This window comes from Pipra filicauda, unplaced genomic scaffold (genome assembly GCF_003945595.2).
Source record: "Pipra filicauda isolate LSUMZ 115617 unplaced genomic scaffold, ASM394559v2 scaffold201_size1378038_pilon, whole genome shotgun sequence".
In the NCBI taxonomy this organism is placed as follows: Eukaryota; Metazoa; Chordata; class Aves; order Passeriformes; family Pipridae; genus Pipra; species Pipra filicauda.
This window is the reverse complement of record NW_024104312.1, coordinates 1,073,715-1,093,046: the sequence shown is the minus strand read 5'-3', so window position 1 is coordinate 1,093,046 and position 19,332 is coordinate 1,073,715. Positions and strand designations below refer to the sequence as shown.

At 44.6% G+C, this 19,332-nt stretch overlaps 1 protein-coding gene across 5 annotated transcripts in view; it reads left to right on the top strand.

Annotated features, from left to right (window-relative positions):
* The window catches only part of BTBD11 (BTB domain containing 11), a 183,302-nt gene that overhangs the window by 95,014 nt on the left and 68,956 nt on the right, over positions 1 to 19,332 (top strand). For all 5 annotated transcript variants that reach the window (XM_039380789.1, XM_039380790.1, XM_039380791.1 and 2 more), the window contains exons 2-3: positions 4,796 to 4,945; positions 18,285 to 18,489. In XM_039380789.1, the coding sequence (XP_039236723.1) occupies positions 4,796 to 4,945; positions 18,285 to 18,489 (355 nt within the window). The remainder of the gene's footprint in view (positions 1 to 4,795; positions 4,946 to 18,284; positions 18,490 to 19,332) is intronic.

Here is a 19,332-nt window from a genome sequence, read left to right as displayed (position 1 = left end):
GCAAAGGTGGTTTGGGACTGGCGTACAGGATGTTTGAGCATGCAACACAGCATTGCCTCATACTTTATTACCTATCCCAAATAAAAAGCCTTGCTGTTTTATTGCTTTGCACATTGTGTAGTCATTCATGGTGGTATACAAACAGTTGCTTGTCTTATTTTTTGCTGGTTTGCCCTTTGATCTGCCTTTGCATGATACAAATAGCTGTGCAGTGCCAGGAGCAATACGTGGTCCATGGAAAGCCAGCAGCCTATGCCTGAGAGAAAGTGAAGTCTGCTGGTCCTGGAGTATGGGCATCATAAATGCCAGCACTTCAGGAATCAAATGTTTGGCAGCAGCTGGTATGTAAATAAGTGCAGGTATCTGTCTAAATTGAGGAACAGTGGAAAAAGCTTAGTTATTTTTAATGATTCCTCTGTATTTAGGTGAGATTTGGGCTACACAACCCGTATTTCTCCTGCCCAGAAAAGCTGTAAGTCACACTGCAGCTGCTGTGTCTGGTGTTGGAGTTGCTCTTGACTATCAGGTCCTCCAGGCTATTTTGCTGGGGAGGCACTGAGGACATCTACTGGGACTGCTGCTGGACACTGAATCTGGGATATTTGTGTGATGCACACACACTTCTGTCATGCTGCAAGGACAGCATTAGGCAGCTCTGCAACAATCTCTGAAAGGAGTATGCAGGAAGGCATGTATTTCTGTGCCAAAATCTGCTTTGCAATGGAGGGTGGTGCATCAACCAAGCCCAAAGAGGTGGGAATGTGCACAGGAAAACTGGAAAAGAGTTACAAGGTACTCCAGTCTTTGGATGAGTTTGCTTGAAGGTTTAAAATAACTGCTTCTTTTATAAGTCTGGGCACTTTCAAGTCTTCACTTTTTCGTTTTGTGCCATACTTCTCTGGTTTGGGATTTTAAGGTCCTTAGGGACTGAGCTCTGGCTTGTGTTTCAGCTGAGCCCAGAGGGCAGGAAAAATGTAGAGTGTATTAATTGTGCATCGGATTTTCTCTGTGATGTTTTTTCTCTAGAGATTTGGGAGGGGGAGCATTAGGAGCTTTTTTTTTTTTTTGGCATCCTGCTGATTTTAAAATATATGCATTTCTCTTCAGTCTTTTACCTACAGATTGCAGGGTACTCTGAGGCCAAGAGCTAAGTGAATAAAACAATTTTGGGTATGGCCCATTCTGGATTTGTCTCCTTGAAATCAAGTCCTAGGCAGATCCATGCCCCAAGGAGAGTACAGGCAAGGGGGAGCACCAAAAGAAGTGACGAAATCCAAATACACTTGAGTGCTTTGATTGCCTTCCTTGCTCCAGTGGTTCACAGCAGTCGGAGGTGCAACATAGGGGTGTTCTGTACATTGCTGGGTGGTGCAGAGCTGCCAGGGACATACTGAAGGAGTCTGGCCCTGTATTCATCAGGCAACAACTGACTTCTTAATTTCCACTCTAGTGAATCAGAGGGAAGAAGAGGGATAAAATAATGGGCAAAGAAGCGCACAGGGTTCAGTAACTGTGCAGAAAGGAAGGACATGTAAACAGTGCCAAGTTGAGAGAAAAGACAGGTACTGCTGTTCATTTCTGAAGACACTGCACAGATGTCTTTGGTGTGGAATGACAGGTAGCATCGGCAGTGACAGCAAGAAAAGAGAGTGGGGGAAAGTCCTGGTTTTTGGGCAACTGGAAACTTGAGGTCCTCACCTATTTTTCAAGTTTAACACAATACAGCTGAAAAAGCAAGTGAATTAACACCAGTTGGCAAAGAATTAAAATAAGGAAGTTGAACTGTAGCCAAACCAGTGAAAGCTTTTTAGATGTTTCTATCTATAAAAAAGATATTTATAATCACAAAATGTTTATTTTTTCACCTCCCTCCTCAGTTTGGCATGCTCTCTTCTTCCCTGCTGTAGCCTTTCATCAGAAAATTTGAACTTTACATCAAACACTGATAAAAAGAGAATGTTTTTTTCTTCTAAAAAGGCATTTTATTCACTTTAATATTTTGGGGGGGAAAACAGTTGAAGCTAGAAGATTGGCAGAGTCACATGCCCAAGCCATAGAATTCCCTTTCTCTATACTTATAGAAACAGATTTGATCCAGCAAAATTACAAGTTATAAACAAATCTTCCATCACCCCACTGGTCACTGGCTGTGGTCAATTATAGTTTTGAAGCTGGGATATAAGTATCAGATGTTTGGCTATTGTGTGTCTTTGCTAATCTCCAACCCAAGTGAAACCCTTTGGCATGATACATCCTAGAATTTGTTACGTTTTCTAACAATGGCACATTTTGCATTTCATTTGCGCTTTTCCATCCAAGAACCGAAGAATATGCTCCCCTCGCCAAAGAACAGAGTAATTAATCATCAGGGCTGTTTGTAAGGAAAAGGCCTGGATGTGGGAACAGAGTCATAGATAAAGTAGAGAATAAAATGTCTATATCCCACTGCATAAATCACTTGGAGAAATATTTTCTGTACATATTAGGATTTTAAACAATTTGGATTTTATTTGTAAAATTATCATAAACAGGATTTTTTTCCCCCACACTTAAGGTGTGTTTTTGCAGAAAAATTATCCAATTCATATTTTAAAGACGCTATAAAGCTGTTTGTGCTCTATTTTTTTTGTTTGTTTTTAGAAATCTCTTAGAATATTAGATCATTTTCACATCTGTTTTCTGCAGGGAAGACGCTTCCAATTTTGTCTTAATTTCTACCCATTAAAATTATAAAGAATAATCTAAAAAAAATTGATAAATATTTCCGAGAGAGTACTTACTAAAATATGCAGGCAATCCTGCATTTTAAATCCAGGTGTTTGTACTTCTGGAGATCTGTACATCCACGGAATATAAATGTCGATCAGTGCGCCAAGTGTTTAAGTGAGTCAGCCACTGAGTGATGGCAGGAGAATTTGAAGAGCTTGTTTGATAAGCTGTTGTTGCTTTTCATTCCCTACCTTTCTGCTTTAAGTTCTTCCCTCCCTTTTGCTGTGTCAGATGTCCTGCTCTTTTTCTCCAGGGCGCTTCCTCGTGAGTCGTGTTACTCGCTCATGACCTTCTACACATGCATGGAGTTGTTACAACCCTGGGACCAGAGCCAGAGCTGGGAATTACATCTGTTCCTGCTCCTTTGTCTCCAGCGTTCAAACAGGCTATCAGGAACTTTGTTCTGGCACTGCTGCTGTGTGCAGAGGATGATCCTGGTTTAGGTTGCTGTCTCGTGGCCGTGGTTGACAAGACTTTTGGTCTTGGTTTTCCCAGTGTATACCCCTGCTTTTTCTTTTGAATAGGCTCACTGAACCTGTGTCACCTCTCTCCTCCCAGAATGGGTGTTTTTAGGTCTGTGCTGCAAATATAGCTTGTAAACTGAGCTGTTTGCAGGGAAGGGATAGATGTGAGGAGGGAATCCAGGATGGTTTTGGTGAAGCTAACAAGATGTCTGAGAAGCATCTCCTCTCAGGTGAATTGCCTGGTCTTTCAGTGCTCCCAAGGCAGGGATGTTTGTGGGGCTGTTTCATAACTGAGATAAACAGGTTAAGGTAGCTATTCTGCCCTGGACCTCCAACATTATACCTATTGGCAGAATTATTGGTCAGTAGCGTTAGATGTTGTATATTTACTGAGCTGGAAAATTAAGCAAGTTGTTTCCTTGAAGAAAAACACTAAATACATACCTCTTCCTTAATGTATTTTGCAAAGTCTTCTTGGCCTGTAAGGGCAGAATCTCCTGTCTGTGCTTAAAAGAAAAGAGTAGTAAAAACTAATGGAAAATACTTATTTCCTACTCTGGCTTCTTTTCTAAGGTAATTGTTGCATATCATGCATTTGGACATAAGATAAAATTTAATCATCATAAAGAGGTAGAGTTCCATTGCCTGGGTCTCTACCTGTGTGTGTCCCAGAGGGACTGGGAAGATGATAGCCATTGTGAAGAGCATAGCCATAGCTGACTGTTCCCAGACCTTAGGAAGGGAGCAGAGCTTGCTCTCCAAGCTGGACCAATGCATGAGTTAGTCAAGGATGGCAATGCAGTGTTTGCTCTTGTAAATAAGTTCTGTTTTTTAGCGTGACAATGATTTTGATGAGTAAATTTATGCCCTCTGTCTATTCCTGAGGGTTTAGATGTTGTGGCAGAAAGTGACTTTTGTGCCTGAATGAATGTGTATGTAAATCATTTTATTGTCAGTAGCTTTACTTTTGCCCTGCACCATAAAAATTCACTGCTCTAAGGGCTTCTTCATAATGGGCTTTTGAAGTCCAAGCAGTTCAATTGCCAGGAGCTGTTACAAAAGAAATTCAATCAGCCCATCAATGACACTTCTAACATCTTGATACTGTCTGTTATTTTGGCAATTGACAGTGGAATTCCCCTTACAGGAAAATCCTGTAAATGTATCATCTGTCTCATATATAATTTTAAAGCCAATCTTTAAGAATTCTGAGATACCAGTAGATACCGTTTTCTAATAATTTTGTGTAGGTTTGGAGTAGTTTCTAGGAGGCTTCTTTGGAACCCTCTTGAACTCCCCTTTGGGCAATCCTCCTAGGATTTTCTGTAAGAATTATCCCTAGGGCGACGTTGTAATTGACTTGGGGATATTCAGAAGAGCTAACAAGGGCCACTTCTGCATGAGTCATCTGTGACATTGAGTTACAGATGTTGGTTGTCTTCGAGCTCTGCACACACAGGCTGTATCTTGGAATGTCCCCAAAACGATGGGGTGGTGCCACCAAAGTCATCCATGTTGGCTGAAATTACATCAGACTTCTCCTTTCTTTTTTTCCACTGTAGGTGTTCTCTGCCTGCCGGACAGCTTGAACCTTCACAAAGACCAGCAAAGGTCAAACAAGCCTGGGGAGGTGCAGATGTTCAGCCAGTCAGAGCTAAGGACCATCGAGCAGTCTTTACTTGCTACGCGCGTGGGGAGCATTTCTGAACTCAGTAAGTACAAGGCTGTCAATAACATTTGGATTTCTTTCCTGAAAGTAAGGCAAAGCCAATTGCATTTTCTGGCTCTGCAGAGGAGAGATGAGGGGGCATATGTAATGTTGAAGGAGGCACTGGGGCAGATCTAGCTGTGTTCATGCTCCATGGTTAGTTTGGAAGCTGAAGCCATAGGAGGAAAGAAGTCTTGTGCAGACTCATAGCAATGCCTATGGCTTGTTTGCATACATTGCTCTCAATTTTAAAGGTGGAAGATGCTTTATTTCATCTTCCCTATGTTCTATTTGAGAGCACCTCGCAGCTTGGGCAAACTTGCAAATGTCTTTTGTATTGGTGTCCTGTCTCATTTCAGTGGGATGTCTGTTTTGTGATGGCAGGCAAAAAGCTGAAGGCTGCAATAAGTACAGGAAATATTGCCATATGTTTAAGGCAGAGCTAGTTCCATGTGTGTTGGAGAAGATCCTTCACTTGCCTTTCCTTCTCCAGTTTCAGCAAAAGAAAGCCCCACAACTCAAACATGCATCAGAGGAATTTACTCTTGAAAGATAAATTATTTGCTATTAATCAAAACACTTTTCGAGAAGTATGAGCATCTATGATATTTGTCAAAATCTGAAAACTTTGCTTTTGGCACAGATAAATGGTAGAAGACAAATCCCATGTTCATCCTTTTGTGACATGGAGATAAATTACCAAAAGTGCTTTATTTAAACTTTTTTTTATTAGGAGAGAAGTGTTCCAATCATATTTGTAATCTAGTTAGATATAGAAAGCTCTGTGTGGGAAAACAGTACATTTAGACAAATTTTTTTATGAGATTTGTGAGAAATACTGTTGACCATTTTTTTTCCCTGAGGTCTGTTATAAAATTTTGGGGACAAATTAAAAAGTACTCAAATACATGAAGATACAGGCTACCCAACTTACTGTTATTCTTATTACTGACTTGTGTGTTACCAGCATCATAAAGAACATGTATAGGGATCTGATGTTCATTTTTTTGGCACTTTCTGTAGCAATGCAAGTCTCCTCTGTAGGTCCATCATATCACCATGGCTCAGTTTTGTGCTGTTCACGAGCCGTGTGGATGCACCATGAATGTTTGTCTACAAGCCACAAGATGAATTTCTGTTTTCAGCTTGCTAATTTTAATTTGCTCTGGTGAAATGTCAACAAGCCAAGAGCACTTACATGCCTTAGTGTGAAGTGTTGCTCCATCTCTGGAATCAGGTGTTTGGTGTTATTCAAATTAAGTAATTTATGCTCATTTATTTCACGCATATGAAACACACAACAGTACAGTCTGTGTGCCAACTAAATTATGCATGATACAGCTCTCTTTCTTAAAAATACATATGGTTGGGTTTTAACAAATAAGTAATTTATGGATATTTCATGGTGGATGGAGGTTTTTAAGTCTGGATTTTTCTTGGACCTTTGTACACAACCCAAAAAGCCAGACTCCTTAGTTAGAGCACCCTCTCCTCTTTTAAAATCTGATTTCTAGAAATCTGTAAGTGTCCTACTTTACATTCGAATCTTTGGTTGATAGGGTTTGCTTTCTGTACATCTGTTGACTGCAAACACAGGCAAAACACTCTTCAGGGTGGCCGGTTCGAAGAACAGAGCGCATCAGTGGGAGTTAGATGCAGCTGTCGGAGACGTTGGCAACTCTGGCAGGCTGGTAGCCCTCCAGAAAGCCCTCTGGCCAACTGTCGAGGGATCCTCCCTGGCCCCTGCAAGCAGATGCATGTTGGGGAAGCAGCAGTGGGAGGAGTGGTAATTGGCAAAGCTTGCAAGGCTGGATATGCTCAACTGGGTAGAAATCTGTGCTGTGCAGCAGTGCTGGTGCAGAGTTCAAAACCAAGCTGTGAAAAGTGGAGGGAGATGCAGTGTGTTGGTGGGCAAAAACCCTCTAATTTTGGAGGAAAAATCATGAAATGGAAGGAAAGTGGAGGGGTGAGGGGATACAACTAGGTTTGCTCTTTGCTCAGTGCTTGTGTGTCTGTCTCTGGCAGCAGCAGCAGCTGTGAGCCAGAGGTTACAGCAAAACCTCTGCCATGGAGGGCGGATGAGGAACCATAGCGTGGGGGCAGTAATGGAGAGCAGTGGGGAGAAGCTGGGGGGAACACCTGGGGATCATAAAGGCAGGGAGGGTGTAGGCAAAGGAGGTTTTATTGCTGCCTTGGTGGTGTGAGTGGGATGGAGAGCTTTAAAAGTGATGTTCTGGCAGGCATTGACATGGAGAATGTCAATGTGAGATATGAGGGAAGGATTAGATATGGAAGAGCCTCTGCTTTTGTAAGGATGAATAAAGGTGATGAGGGAGACTCTCTGGATGGAGGGAATTAAGAGGGTTAGTACTTGTGAAGAGGAGGAGGAGGTAGCAACCAGAACAGAGAGACAAGGACAGAAGCTTGGTCTGTGGACCAACAGAGCGGGCAGTCCCCAGGCATGTGTCTGCAATGTCCCATCGGCTTGCACTATCCCAGGAGCCAGGATTTCACTTCTGTTCTCTTCAAAAGGGCATAAAAACCGTGGACAAAGACTGATCTTGCAATAAAGCAGTTTAATTTTATCTCAGGTAAAAAGAATATCTAAAAAAGGAGTTCTAATTGAATGAGATTTCCTGTAGTTTATTGACATCAGTAATTAAAGTATTGCAAGTATGCAGAATAACTGGAATTAACAAGTGCCTGCTTGCGGAGGAAAGGCTTCCCCCGCTCTTGGTTCTACTCAGCATCTTTGCATGCAGCAGCTGCCGAGCTGCCGGAGGCTTTGAGAGTGGGAAGTCAGATCTGTCCCCTGAAAGACGACAGCTGGCAAACAGGGCCTGTTTTGTGCCCAGCACCTGTATTTCAGCTCACGTTGTCTTAATTTCTTCATGGTCTGTCCCAGGTGAAAAATCGATTCACAAGGTGAAAAGCCTTGCATCATGTGGTACCTTCACCTTGCCCTACTTGTGATGGCCTCCTGTGTCTGCACCCTTTGTTTTTTCATGCATTCTGTCAGTGTATTAGAAAAGACCATTTGGGTGAGCTGTGTCTCTCTGGGGGGTGACAGCAGGCAAGAGAATTTTGGGAAAAGGTGGGATGGCAGACAGGACCACAGAGAGAGGGCAGAACCCACTGGGAATGCTGCAAAGGAGGGTGTCAACCCAGGCTGCCACTGGGGAGTCCTCATAGCCAGACAGGTGCAACTGGATTCGTGGATGCTGCTCTGGTCCCCTCCAAACCCTGCATGCCTGGTGCTTCTGCTCTCACCTCCCAGGCTTAGCAGGTAGCAGGCTCTGGTCCTTGCTGGGACAGCCCTGCCCTGGCTGGTGGTGGCCAGGTGAGGTAGTGCCACTGGCCCTGGGGAGCTCTCCTGAAAATAGGATGAAGAGGTGATGTTGCTGACTTAGGGGGGAAAAAAAATCAAAGGAAGGCTTCATCTCCAAGACTTAGGAGGAGAATGTAAATAGACACCTAATTCCACACCGCAATTACAGCCGTACTGCGTGATTCCAAGGCAAAGACTTAAAAAATTAATGTGAAACCTTATTCATTAAAATATAATGAACATGGCACAAAGTTAAGGAACAACAATAAATCTGGGCTATGTTATATTGGCATTTAGTATTCAGGAATTGTAATTGCCTACTACAGTGTGTTTTAAAATAATGTAATTTCATTTGAAATGCTTATTATATAGAGAACATTGGGAAGAACTGAAGCACAGCAAAAGTAATAGGATTTTAAACAGTAGCCTCATAGTATTTCACTGTTGAATCTTAGAGAAAATATTTCACAGGACTTTTTTTCCAAGTTTTATCCTGAAGTTTCCTGTATTTCTAGACCAGACCCAGAGGAGAAGGGGAGTAGATCTGTTTGGCTTTTTTTTCATAAAGTTTTTGGGATTCATCTAGATTTATAATTCTTCTGTTTCATTTCTTCCCCCTTCAGATGGAGAAAAATAAGTAGACTGAATAGAAAAAGACAGCAATATTAGGGAGTGCTTTGGCTGTGGAGAGATCCCATGATACTGCCTTTTGACCTTTGAATATTTTTCCTAACTTCTTTATATGAGTGTTTGCAATCCACAAACATTTACGTTATATTTGACTGCATAATGCTCCAAGACACCTATTCATCATCCATCTAAAAATACCACTGCTGGCTTGGAGACCAAATGCAGAAGGGATGAGGCTCACAACTGAAGGTCGTTGCCATTTTGCTGGATGAAGGAGGACTCTTTCTCTTGCGTGTGCATGTAGGTTGTAACAAGGAAGAGCAGAGCCTTAAGGTGCACTGGGCACCAATCCTGGCACCAAGAAATTCTCCTCCCTCACTGTACTTTACTTGGGGTAAAGACGGATGAGCTGGGACAACCACCCTGTGCTGAGGGGCATACGTAGGGCTGTAGAAGGTTGTGTCTCTCAAGCATCACGGAGGGATAAACAGTGGCTTAGGATGTCATCCAAAGCATGTCTTCATGTATGTCTTCAGGTTAGAGCAGAAAACCTTTTGGGCCTTGCTTTGACTGCAAAGATGGCCAGTCTGCTATGGCTTTCCTGGGTGAGCAGTTTACCACCCAGGCTTGCACAAACCATTGTGACTGGTGGTGGTGGTATTACTCTGAGTGTTAACCATGACAAATAATCGTTTTTATTTTAAACTGTGATAATCTGAAGATGAGGATGCGACTTAACACTGCTGATCTTAGAGGTTTTTTGCCTTTGAATGGTGTTTAACTGAGAGCAATTCCCAGATGTGATGTTCAGGCTGGTATTTCCTCCCTGTCACCACTCAGGTCTCAGCAAAGTTTCCCTTTTTGCCACTGGAAAAATGCCACCCTTCATCCCCTCTTTCCATTCCACATCATCCTGTCTTTGCCTCCGCAGTTCTGACTATATATTTCCAAAATAACGGCCTCCCAGTAGATCTTGGCTTGCTTTTAGGGATGAAAGGAAGGGTTACTGCTCAAGTGTAAGAAGGAATGTGATTGCACATACTGATACTGTTTTTCATTTCTCCTCAGAGCCCCAGCTGAGGAGATGATGAAAGTCGGCATCCCCTCCCTTGCCTTTTCATCTAGTCTCAATCCTCTGCAGCCAACAGGAAGGAGCACTGTAGGAGCCCTACAAATTGATTCCTGTGCTCTGAATAAGAGGTTAAACCTAGGCTTAGAAGCAAATGCCAGGGTAAAGGTGTTTGCTGTAAGGGTGGCATCTGAAGGAGTGTTGTCCCAAGTGCTCGGCTTATTTACTGCCAGAACAAAAGCCCTGTTTGTCTGATATATTTCTCAGCCTAAGCATCACCGTAGAGAAAAACCAAAGCTTATTCCCTGTGAACAGTTTGGTTCATGCAGCAAGCACAGTGCTGAGCTAAGCAGAGGTACTAGCCGAAACCTGCAATTCAGGTGGTAGTGCTTCCTTCAGCCTAGAGTTTGGCCACAGACTGGCAGCATGTGTGTCACCTCTCCAGATATGGTGATATCCAGTTTTCAAGGGCCTTTCACTGGTTTGTTGCACAAGATCTCTATGTCCTAGCTCTCCCACCACTTTCTGGGCCTTTAGTTTGCAATTCCTCCTTGCTGTTCTCCACAAGTCATCTGCTTCATCTGTAAAAGTTGAAAAGAGAAGTTGTTAAAATGCTCCTCAACAGAGAACCCCCCAGCAGAGAACACAGGACAGATTAATGCAGTGCTTAAATGCTAGGTAGTTTCTTTCTTCCTGGTTACAGGCTTTCCTAGCTGCTACCCCATTCCCCTTGCAACCCTCTCTGAGAGATGGACCACAGCCTCTGTTGGCTGTGTCTGTGCACAAGAAGGGTTGTGGGTTACTTAATAGCCCCAAACAACATCCTGCTTTTCTTCTCTTCCCCCCGAGATACCCACTGTCATAAGCCATAAAGCAATACGTTTATTTATCAGTTGAAATGAAGCGTGAGGGAGGATAATTGGAAAATACCAGCCTACACCCTACTCAGCCTTTATCTTCCCTTTGACTGCCCTGTTGACCAAGGAAGTGGATTTCTGTCTTGGGTTACAGGGGCTGAACAGGGGCAGCTGTTGCTTGGCTGGGTCCCCATCTGCTGTCAGCACTCCCTGGCTCTCCCCACGAGTGAGACTCGGCCCCCGTTGCCTTCTTTGCGGGGTGAGCTCAGGCTCGTTTTGTTCCTCCAAGGCTTCTACCTCGTGTGTTTAAGCCCACTCGGGTCTGATGGTTAGAGGCAAAAGGCAGCGCCGTGGTGCATGGGGGATACTGAAGCGCCAGCCCTCCACCAGCCTTACCCAAAACATCAATGTATTGGCTCAGAACTCTCATTTACATCACCTTTGAGGTACAGACTCCTGTTCTCCCCAAACCCGTGCATCACAACACACTCGGGATTCAAATGGCATTTTCCTTTCCTTAGGTTTGCATCCTCCCTGTCCCTGCTGTGCAGAGCACAGGCAGTTGATCAGGCTGGGGTGAGTGCTCTTCAGCTGGCCTGCTAAGCAATAGGAGGCTCTCAAATTCAGAGTTTCAGGATATGGGTCTATGTCAGGCCAAATTAAAACCAGGAATGGTGGTTCATTAGGCAGTGATGGTCTGCAGAGGGAACGCACATGAATAGCTCATCCAAGTCAAAGCTTGTTTTGTTTGAAGTTGGTGTGGCTTAAGGGGAATCAAACACAAACATCACGCTTGCCACGTTGGATTGGAGATTTTGAAGGTAAAAGTGTTGTTATAATAGGTATATGAACATGAGAAAGTTTAATTATTACTGTGGGTTTTTTATGGGCTCTATCCAATCCCTAATTTATCAGTCTTCAAAGGCTTTGCAAACTCTAAATTGCATACAAACACTTACTCTGTAATATAAATAGAAGCTTCTTGTGATGGTGGGGTAAGTGAAAATAAAAAGGTTAAACTATCTGTGGGAGGCCACAGGGAAGCCACTGCCAGGAAATGGGCTGCTCGCATCCCAGTCCTGTCTTCTGAGTTCTGAGTTTGGGACCACAGTTCCTTGTTTTGCTCTTCTATGGGAGAGATGAATGGCTGTTAGGAGAAGAAAAGGTTACCTGGGGCAGCAGATTCACACAGGGGCACAGTGCGGGGCCAGCGGAGGTGGCAGAGCTGGGGAGGTGTCTGCAGGGTGAGCTCAGCGGTGAAGTTGTTGCGTGTGGGATGCCCTGCTGAGTGTGGGTTATGGCACCCCAAGTGCACCCGCAGCCTGAGGCAGCTGGCTCTACAATATGGAATTATACTGTGTGCCAAAGAATGTTTTACCTTTATGTTTGAAGATACTTTGTGCTAAGAGCATGCACTCAGTGAAATACATTCTAAACACTTTCTAGTGTGCAGCCACCCTAGCTCTGTGCACGCTCTTTGCCTGGTACAGATGAGTTGCCTTGAGTTAATGATGGAAAACCTCCAGTAAATCATTTGAGGATGGGCTTTGCTTGAGCAGTTTTTGCTGGGCTGACTTTTGAAACATAGAGATTGTTGTACCACCGGAGGCGGAGGAACATGGAGGAACAGCGCAGCTGAAATCCAGAGCGCAGGGACATCTCAGGCGGCTGACTGAGCGGATGGCTGGAGGCGGCGGCTGTGGTACAGGAGACGCAGTTCATCTACTCACATTCACCTGCATTGATGCTCTCACAGATGTGTGCTGGGGTGAACTGTAGGAATGCATCACTTTGCTGCAGAAACCAGAGGCAACAGGGGTTGAAAGGGAAAGAAACTTAGCTGCAGTTTGGGAAGGATGCAGAATGGCTGTGGCTACCAGGTAGCAGTCTGTTTAAATAGACCATGATTTATTATCAGGGTTATAATTCAAGTTTTCAATACAGTTTCCCCAGAGCTGGTTGTGAGCAAAACCATAGATGCAAGACTTTTATACTGAAGTGTGCAATTAATCCAGGTCAAGAAAATGAGTTTTGCACCTGTCTTACATGCTTGTAGGGGAGGCAAACTTTGGAAACTACTGACCATGATATGAATTTGGCAGCTCCCTGATGGATACTCCTTCTTTCCATGGTCTGGACAAGAGACAGGAGAACGTTAAGAGCTCTGAAAGACAGGCACAACTCCAGTCTATGGCTCTGTCCCCCTCTTTGCAGGAGAAAATGTTCACCCAGGTAGCACAGCAAAGCAGTAACACTGCTCCTATCAACATGCCCCAAAGCAGGGCATGATTCCCGAGCACAGGCTACGCACATAGGAGTCATGGACATAGGAGTCATGGACAGCTGGAAGGATGACCAGACAAGCATTATCAAACTGATGGATGCTGCCTGCATGATGCTGATACGCTAGAAACATGGCCTTCAGCTTCACACAGTGCCCTAATAGGAAGTTAGGTGAGAAGAGAGCTGTGATGGAAACAGATCCTCCCTCCTCTCTCCCCTGGATTTTGAAGGAAAGACACAGGTCAAAAAACTGACGCTTGTTTTCAGCGTGCAAAAGTATCATTGTGAAGTTGTTCTGGTAGTTTTAGAACATGTCTTTGGAACAAGAAAAATTCAAGGTAGCAGGGAGGGAGGTAGGGGAGCAGCTGTGTAAGGATCCATCCAGTGTTATTCACCTCAGGGTCGTGGCTGTGGAGGCATGCACCCAGCTGAATAGTTTTGGCTGTTGAAGTTTATCCCTCTGAAAGCAGTTAGCCTGCTCCTAGGCAGGCAGGTTTGCATGATCAGGTCCATCATCACAGATCAAAAAATCCCACAGGAAGCTTCTCAGACATGGGCATTGGGCATCTGTCATTTTCTCTCTCTTCCTTCTCTTTTTGCTTCCTCTGTGCCCTCCCCATTCCAAAATTGGAAACAGATGTGTTATTCTTTAAACATTGGGCTCTCAAATAGTAAAAGCATTGATAATAGCTTTTACTGAAGCCAAGCACATTAAAAAAAAAAGCTTCACTGGTCACTGCAGAGAGGGCTCAAGCTACCCACTTGCATGCTGTATGTTGTTGTATGTTATATACCACCCCCATACAGATGGGAGCAGCTTCACTTTCCCTGTCACATCATATGTTTGGCTTGAAGTCAGTGAAGCTGTTCCTTAAATATTCAGTATTGCCTTAAACCAGGCCCATGTCAGAACACGCGCATTACATAATATTTTCAATCCTTAAATCAAATGTATGTGGACCTTGTATTCACAAGCTGTGCTGAACTGACAGCAGCAGCAATGAGTGAACCCTGCTTTTATTAATAGAAGGGATGAAATGCTGGCAGCTGCAGTGGCAGCTCTCCACGCTGCAGTGTAGGGATGGTTTCGTGGCTTTTTGGTAGCCAGTGTGCAAGGCACGGCATTTCTCCTCTGGGCTGAAAAGCTCCAGTGTGGAGCCACGCTCCTGGAGTCCTTCCCCATCCAGAATCAGGGCTGCAAGGCAGTGCCAGCCTGGGGCTTGCTGTTGCCTTTGCTGCCCTCTGGGAGCCTGTCCTCTAGTTGTGGCTTCCCAGCTTTGGCAACAAAAATGTCCTCAAATGCCCCCCCACTTTGGTCTTCTTTTTCTTTTTTTCTTGTGTTTACCCTGCACAATGTGGTGTCTTCATCTGCCTGGCTCTGCCTGCAAAGCAGTTTGTGCTTTGGCTCGCCTGGCTTATGTTGCATAAATTACGGAAGTTTTCATTTAGTTTAATTTTAAAACAAAACAAAATTGGCAAGGTCTCTTGTCAGGCAGATCATCTCCCCAGTCTGTTCCTCAGGCGGTGGAACAGAACTGAGAATTTGCTCAGTGGAGAGCAAGGCAGGAATCCCTGCCGAGCCCCTTGGGCCATGATGCCACAGCCCTCGGGAACCTCATCCATGGAGTTACAAGGTCAATGCAGCTGCTGGGATTCTTATTTCTGATGTGTTTTTTTTGGAAATGATGCACTGAGGAATTTATTGGCCTTTCATATGTGTTCAGTTGATGCAGCTGAGACATATTTTCAAGGCCAAAAAAATGCAGAAGAGCCAGCAGTGCTCCAAGCAGGTAACCTCCCCTTGCCGAGCCTTTCTGTGCTGGGCATGGCTCTGAAGAGCAGGCATGGCTAGCACAAAGTGGTGAAGGGGGCTTATCTCTGTGTGCTTGGTCACAAATTCAAGGCTGCCCTTGTTGCTCAGATATACCACAGCTTTTACATCTGGCAAGGAGAGCATGTTTCCCAGATGAGACTTGAGTTGGCTGATTGCTGGAGAGCAGACCAGTGAGTCTCTTCATGAAGCTGGTTTCACATTCATGGGCATTGAGGTGCAATGGCTGGAATCAAAGAGAGTTTCAACTCTTGGTATATTCTTTGGAAGGAAATGGAGGAGCAAAAGCATATTAGCAAGTAACAATAGAAAGAGCAAAACCTGGTAGGGATTGAAAACAACACACAAGCACCTAGAACCAGATGTTGCACTGTTTCACAGAGTTTGCATAAGTGCTACCATACAGTGTGTGCGTGCGCCTGTCAGCTTCCTTGTGCCTTCTTGGCACGGATCCTGGAGCACAGATATGCAAAGGCAGTCTCTGCCCGGAAGAATTGCACTGTAACTGGATGTGGCTGGAGGAGGCAAAGGGCACTAGGGCATGTATTGGATTGTTTGAGATTACACTGTGGAATAAAACAGTTCCTGTCCTGCCTCTAGTGCTCTGCCTGTTGGCTCCATCATAATGGAGCTTTTTTTTGCTTATTTACTGTTCTCTGCAAAACTCGATGCTTTACAGGTATTGATTATTTAAGCTTGGAGTTGACTCTGATAAAGAAATGTTATGATAATTTTTCATATAGAAATTACTTCAAATGTGACCAGAGATAGCATAGCAAAGGAAGATAGCATAGGCAAAAGCAAGATCTAAGCACATCGGTTTTTGGTATAATGTAATTAAATGAGGCTTAAACATAAAAAGCATTAATTCAGTTTTTGTGGTATGAATTGGTTTGGGTTTCTTAAGAAGCAGTTGAGAAAATACAGAATAAAATGGTGAACTCCTGGTCCTGTTGATATGAGTGGGAGCTTTGCCATTGAGCAAGGCTCGAGTTCCTCCAGCCTTTTATCAGCAATGAGGCTTAGCTGCCCACCCTGCCCACGTCACTCTTGCTGCTGCTTTCCCTCCTTACTCACTGTGCAGCCTCCTCTAGTCCTGGATGTGTCATTGAAGTCACATCACCCCGGCACTGGGGGAGGGGTGGGGTGAAGTAATGCTACTGCCAGAATCTGGGCCTAACTCGCATCTTGATTTTTATTCATCATTTGGTACAAAAGTCAGAGGTGTTCTCTGGTGTCTGCTGTCTTAATCCACTGAAATAAGACTGGCCATGTGTTTAATTTTAACCACATGCTTCAGTGCTACAGTGTCTTGAGTCTGAACAGGCTGAATTTAGTGGTTTTTCTCTGCCTTTGCTATTATTATTAAAACTGGATGTTGCAGCCAGTACTTCTATGCAGTTTTTTTTTCCTTCTGGAGAAAGAGAGAGGAATTTACTATCAACAAGGCTGCTAGCGGTTAAATTGGCCTGTGCTAGACTTGGCAGAGCACATCTGCTGTGACTAGAGTGGGCTGAGTGAAGGGGGTCCCAAACTTTCCTGCTGCTTCTGATTGTCTGCAGATAATTTTGTGCAGGACTGGGGAGTCATTTCAGCAGCACATCTGTTCCTGCTGTGGACCTGATCCTGCATGCTTTCCACATGCAGTTTCTCTTGGAAATTATAAGCATGCAAGGCTGCAACATTGGTCCTATCATGACAATTTCCTGGCAGAGAGAAAAGAAACTATTTTTAAATGAAAGCTTAGAATCAGAAGAATATTGCAGAGTGCAGCAAAAAATTGTGTCAAAACCCTGAAATCATGGACTCGGCAGTTTCCTCATGCCAGTGGTTTTCTTCTCTTCATGGTTTAAAGGCTATGTTTTTGGAGGACTGGGCTGAGATTTTTCTGAGAGACATTTCTACTCCCCCTGGTACACATTATCATAGCAGCACTGTCTGTGTGAGTCAGGCTGGAGAGAGGGAATGGGCTGTATTCACAGGGGTGGGATTTCGCAAAAACCCGTAGTTCTGCTGTGCACACAGTCAGAGTGGTTCTCTTTTAAGTTTGCCCAAGATTTTATTATCCCTCTTCCCCACCCCCCATACTGGTTTTATATTCCTACCTTGGTGTACCTTTTAAACTTTTCCTTCCAAGTTTCATTGCTCAGTGGTCCTTGGGAAAAGCAAATAAGATAAAGTGCGTGACTTCTTCTTAGCACGGGAAAATTATGTCCTCTTTTCCCCATCACTTGATTTTGTATAGATTAAGAATGACCCAAAGGGCTCTTGCTCAGATTTTCATTTAAAACAAACCAACTGATTAGATTCGAGATCATTATTTCCCCCAAAAGCACTCTCAGAGTGATTTGAACATGTGAAAACAGGCAGTTTATAACCACAATTGTTTCCCTGCCTTTGATAGAGTGGTCACTAGTCAACAAAGGTAAAATTCACTGCCTCAGAGGGAGATGCTTTAGTTAATTAGTTACCATCAGTGTTGTTCTAAGAGACTCACTGCTGCTTGCCCATATATTTGCTTGCTAATCTCACTGGCTGGCTTTGCTGATCCCAGTCCACTTGTTGTGCTGGATTCCCATATATTCCCTGCGAGGAAGTGGCCTAAACCACATTGGCGCAGGGGAGACAATGAGCATCATCTTCTTTGGCCATTTTCTGTGCTCTGGAAACCTGGGGGACTGGGTAAAACCTACTTCACAGGTTTTGTTTTTCTGCTAACATGAGGTTTTCTAAGCCTAGTCTGGGCTCAAGAAGTGGAATTTTGGTTGCACACTTTTGATACTGTTTTTTAACAATATTTTTCCCCTTTTTTCTTCACCCACATGCACATTTGCATGCTCCTGCAGTGCTTTGTGCATTATCTGACTGCCTCCTTCCTCATTCCAAGAGGTGGATTTCCCTGCCACTCTCTGACCAGGAGCATGCAGCTTTTGGTGATGCTCTGCATTGTCCCCACTGGTCTTTTTTTGGGGCTGTGGGGTTTTGGCATCCTCCAAAGGCTGCCAGTCAGTAGCTGTGGTCCTGGCCTCGGCATACCAGCTCTGCCGGTGGTGCTGAGATGGGCCAGCCTAATGCTGCCCACACACCATATTTGCAGAAACATGTCTCCTGCAGGCCTTTGTGGGCTTGTCTGCGGCCTGGGTATGTCACACCTCACCATGTAAACCACCAGGCAAAGTTCAGCCTGGTGACGAGCAACACACAGGATCCTGTCCTACCCTGTACTGTTTGCATATGTGAGGTTAAATGGAAGGAAAAAACAACCCAACGTGCCTTTCAGTTTGCAAACTCAGGGGAGAGGCAGCTGAAAAGCCTGGCATTTACCCAGCTTTTGCTTTTTTCCAGGCGACCTGGTGTCTCGAGCAATGCATCACCTCCAGCCCCTCAATGCCAAGCAGCACGGGAATGGGACACCAATGCACCAGAAGCAGGGATCGTTCTACTGGGAGCCAGAAGCTCTCTACACCCTTTGCTACTTCATGCACTGTCCACAGATGGAGTGGGAAAACCCCAATGTGGAGCCATCAAAAGTTACGCTGCAGACCGAGAGGTAAGAGCCACCGCACAGTGCTTAATGCTGTGGTGAAGACGTTTTGTTAATAAATCAGCCCGGCTGGCTAATTGCTAATTACAGCTTGCGCGCGAGAGGCTGCAGAGCAGTCTGGTTTGGTTTAGGATCACCTCTTTGAAATCCGTTTCTCTCACCGAACTGCTGCATGGCCGAACCAATATATATCAAAAGTGACACCCAGTGGCTACATACAGCAAATTGGTTCCAGATGTGCACTTGAGAGAGATTTCCTTTTTCTTTCGTTGTTGCTCAGCTATTCTGTGTTTTGGAAAAGAAAATGAGAACTTCTATTTCTGGCCTAGCAGGTTTGGGTTTAAATGTGGGGTTTTTTTCTGCGTGCTAATATGGCTCAACAGCTGTGACTGGGGAAGTGGAAAATGAATAGGGTGTAGTGTGTAGAAAGGAGAAGTCATTAAAGATAGTGGGCTCCAGCCGCACTGAGTACCCGGGCACAGGAGTAACCTCAGGGCTGCTCTGGCCAGGGACGTGGCATGTTCCAGCTGTGCTGCTGTTGTCCCTGCTCTGGGGATGGCCAGGGCAGGGGAGGCACACCTGGAGCCCTGCCATGACTCAGGGTCTGATGTAAGGTGAGAAGGAGATGCCACTGAAACTGGCAGGCAGGTGCCATAGTGCAGGGCAGCTCTGCACCCAGGCACTGCAGAAAGCAACCAGGACAGATTGCTGACCAAGAAAATAAATCCATGTCCTCTCAAAAGCCCAGCAAACCCTCTAGTAACACAGGTCTCCAACTGTGTGCTGGAACACACTGCTATTTCCCTGCTGTACTTCTCACCAGCTGTAAACCAGGCATCCCCAGGATGG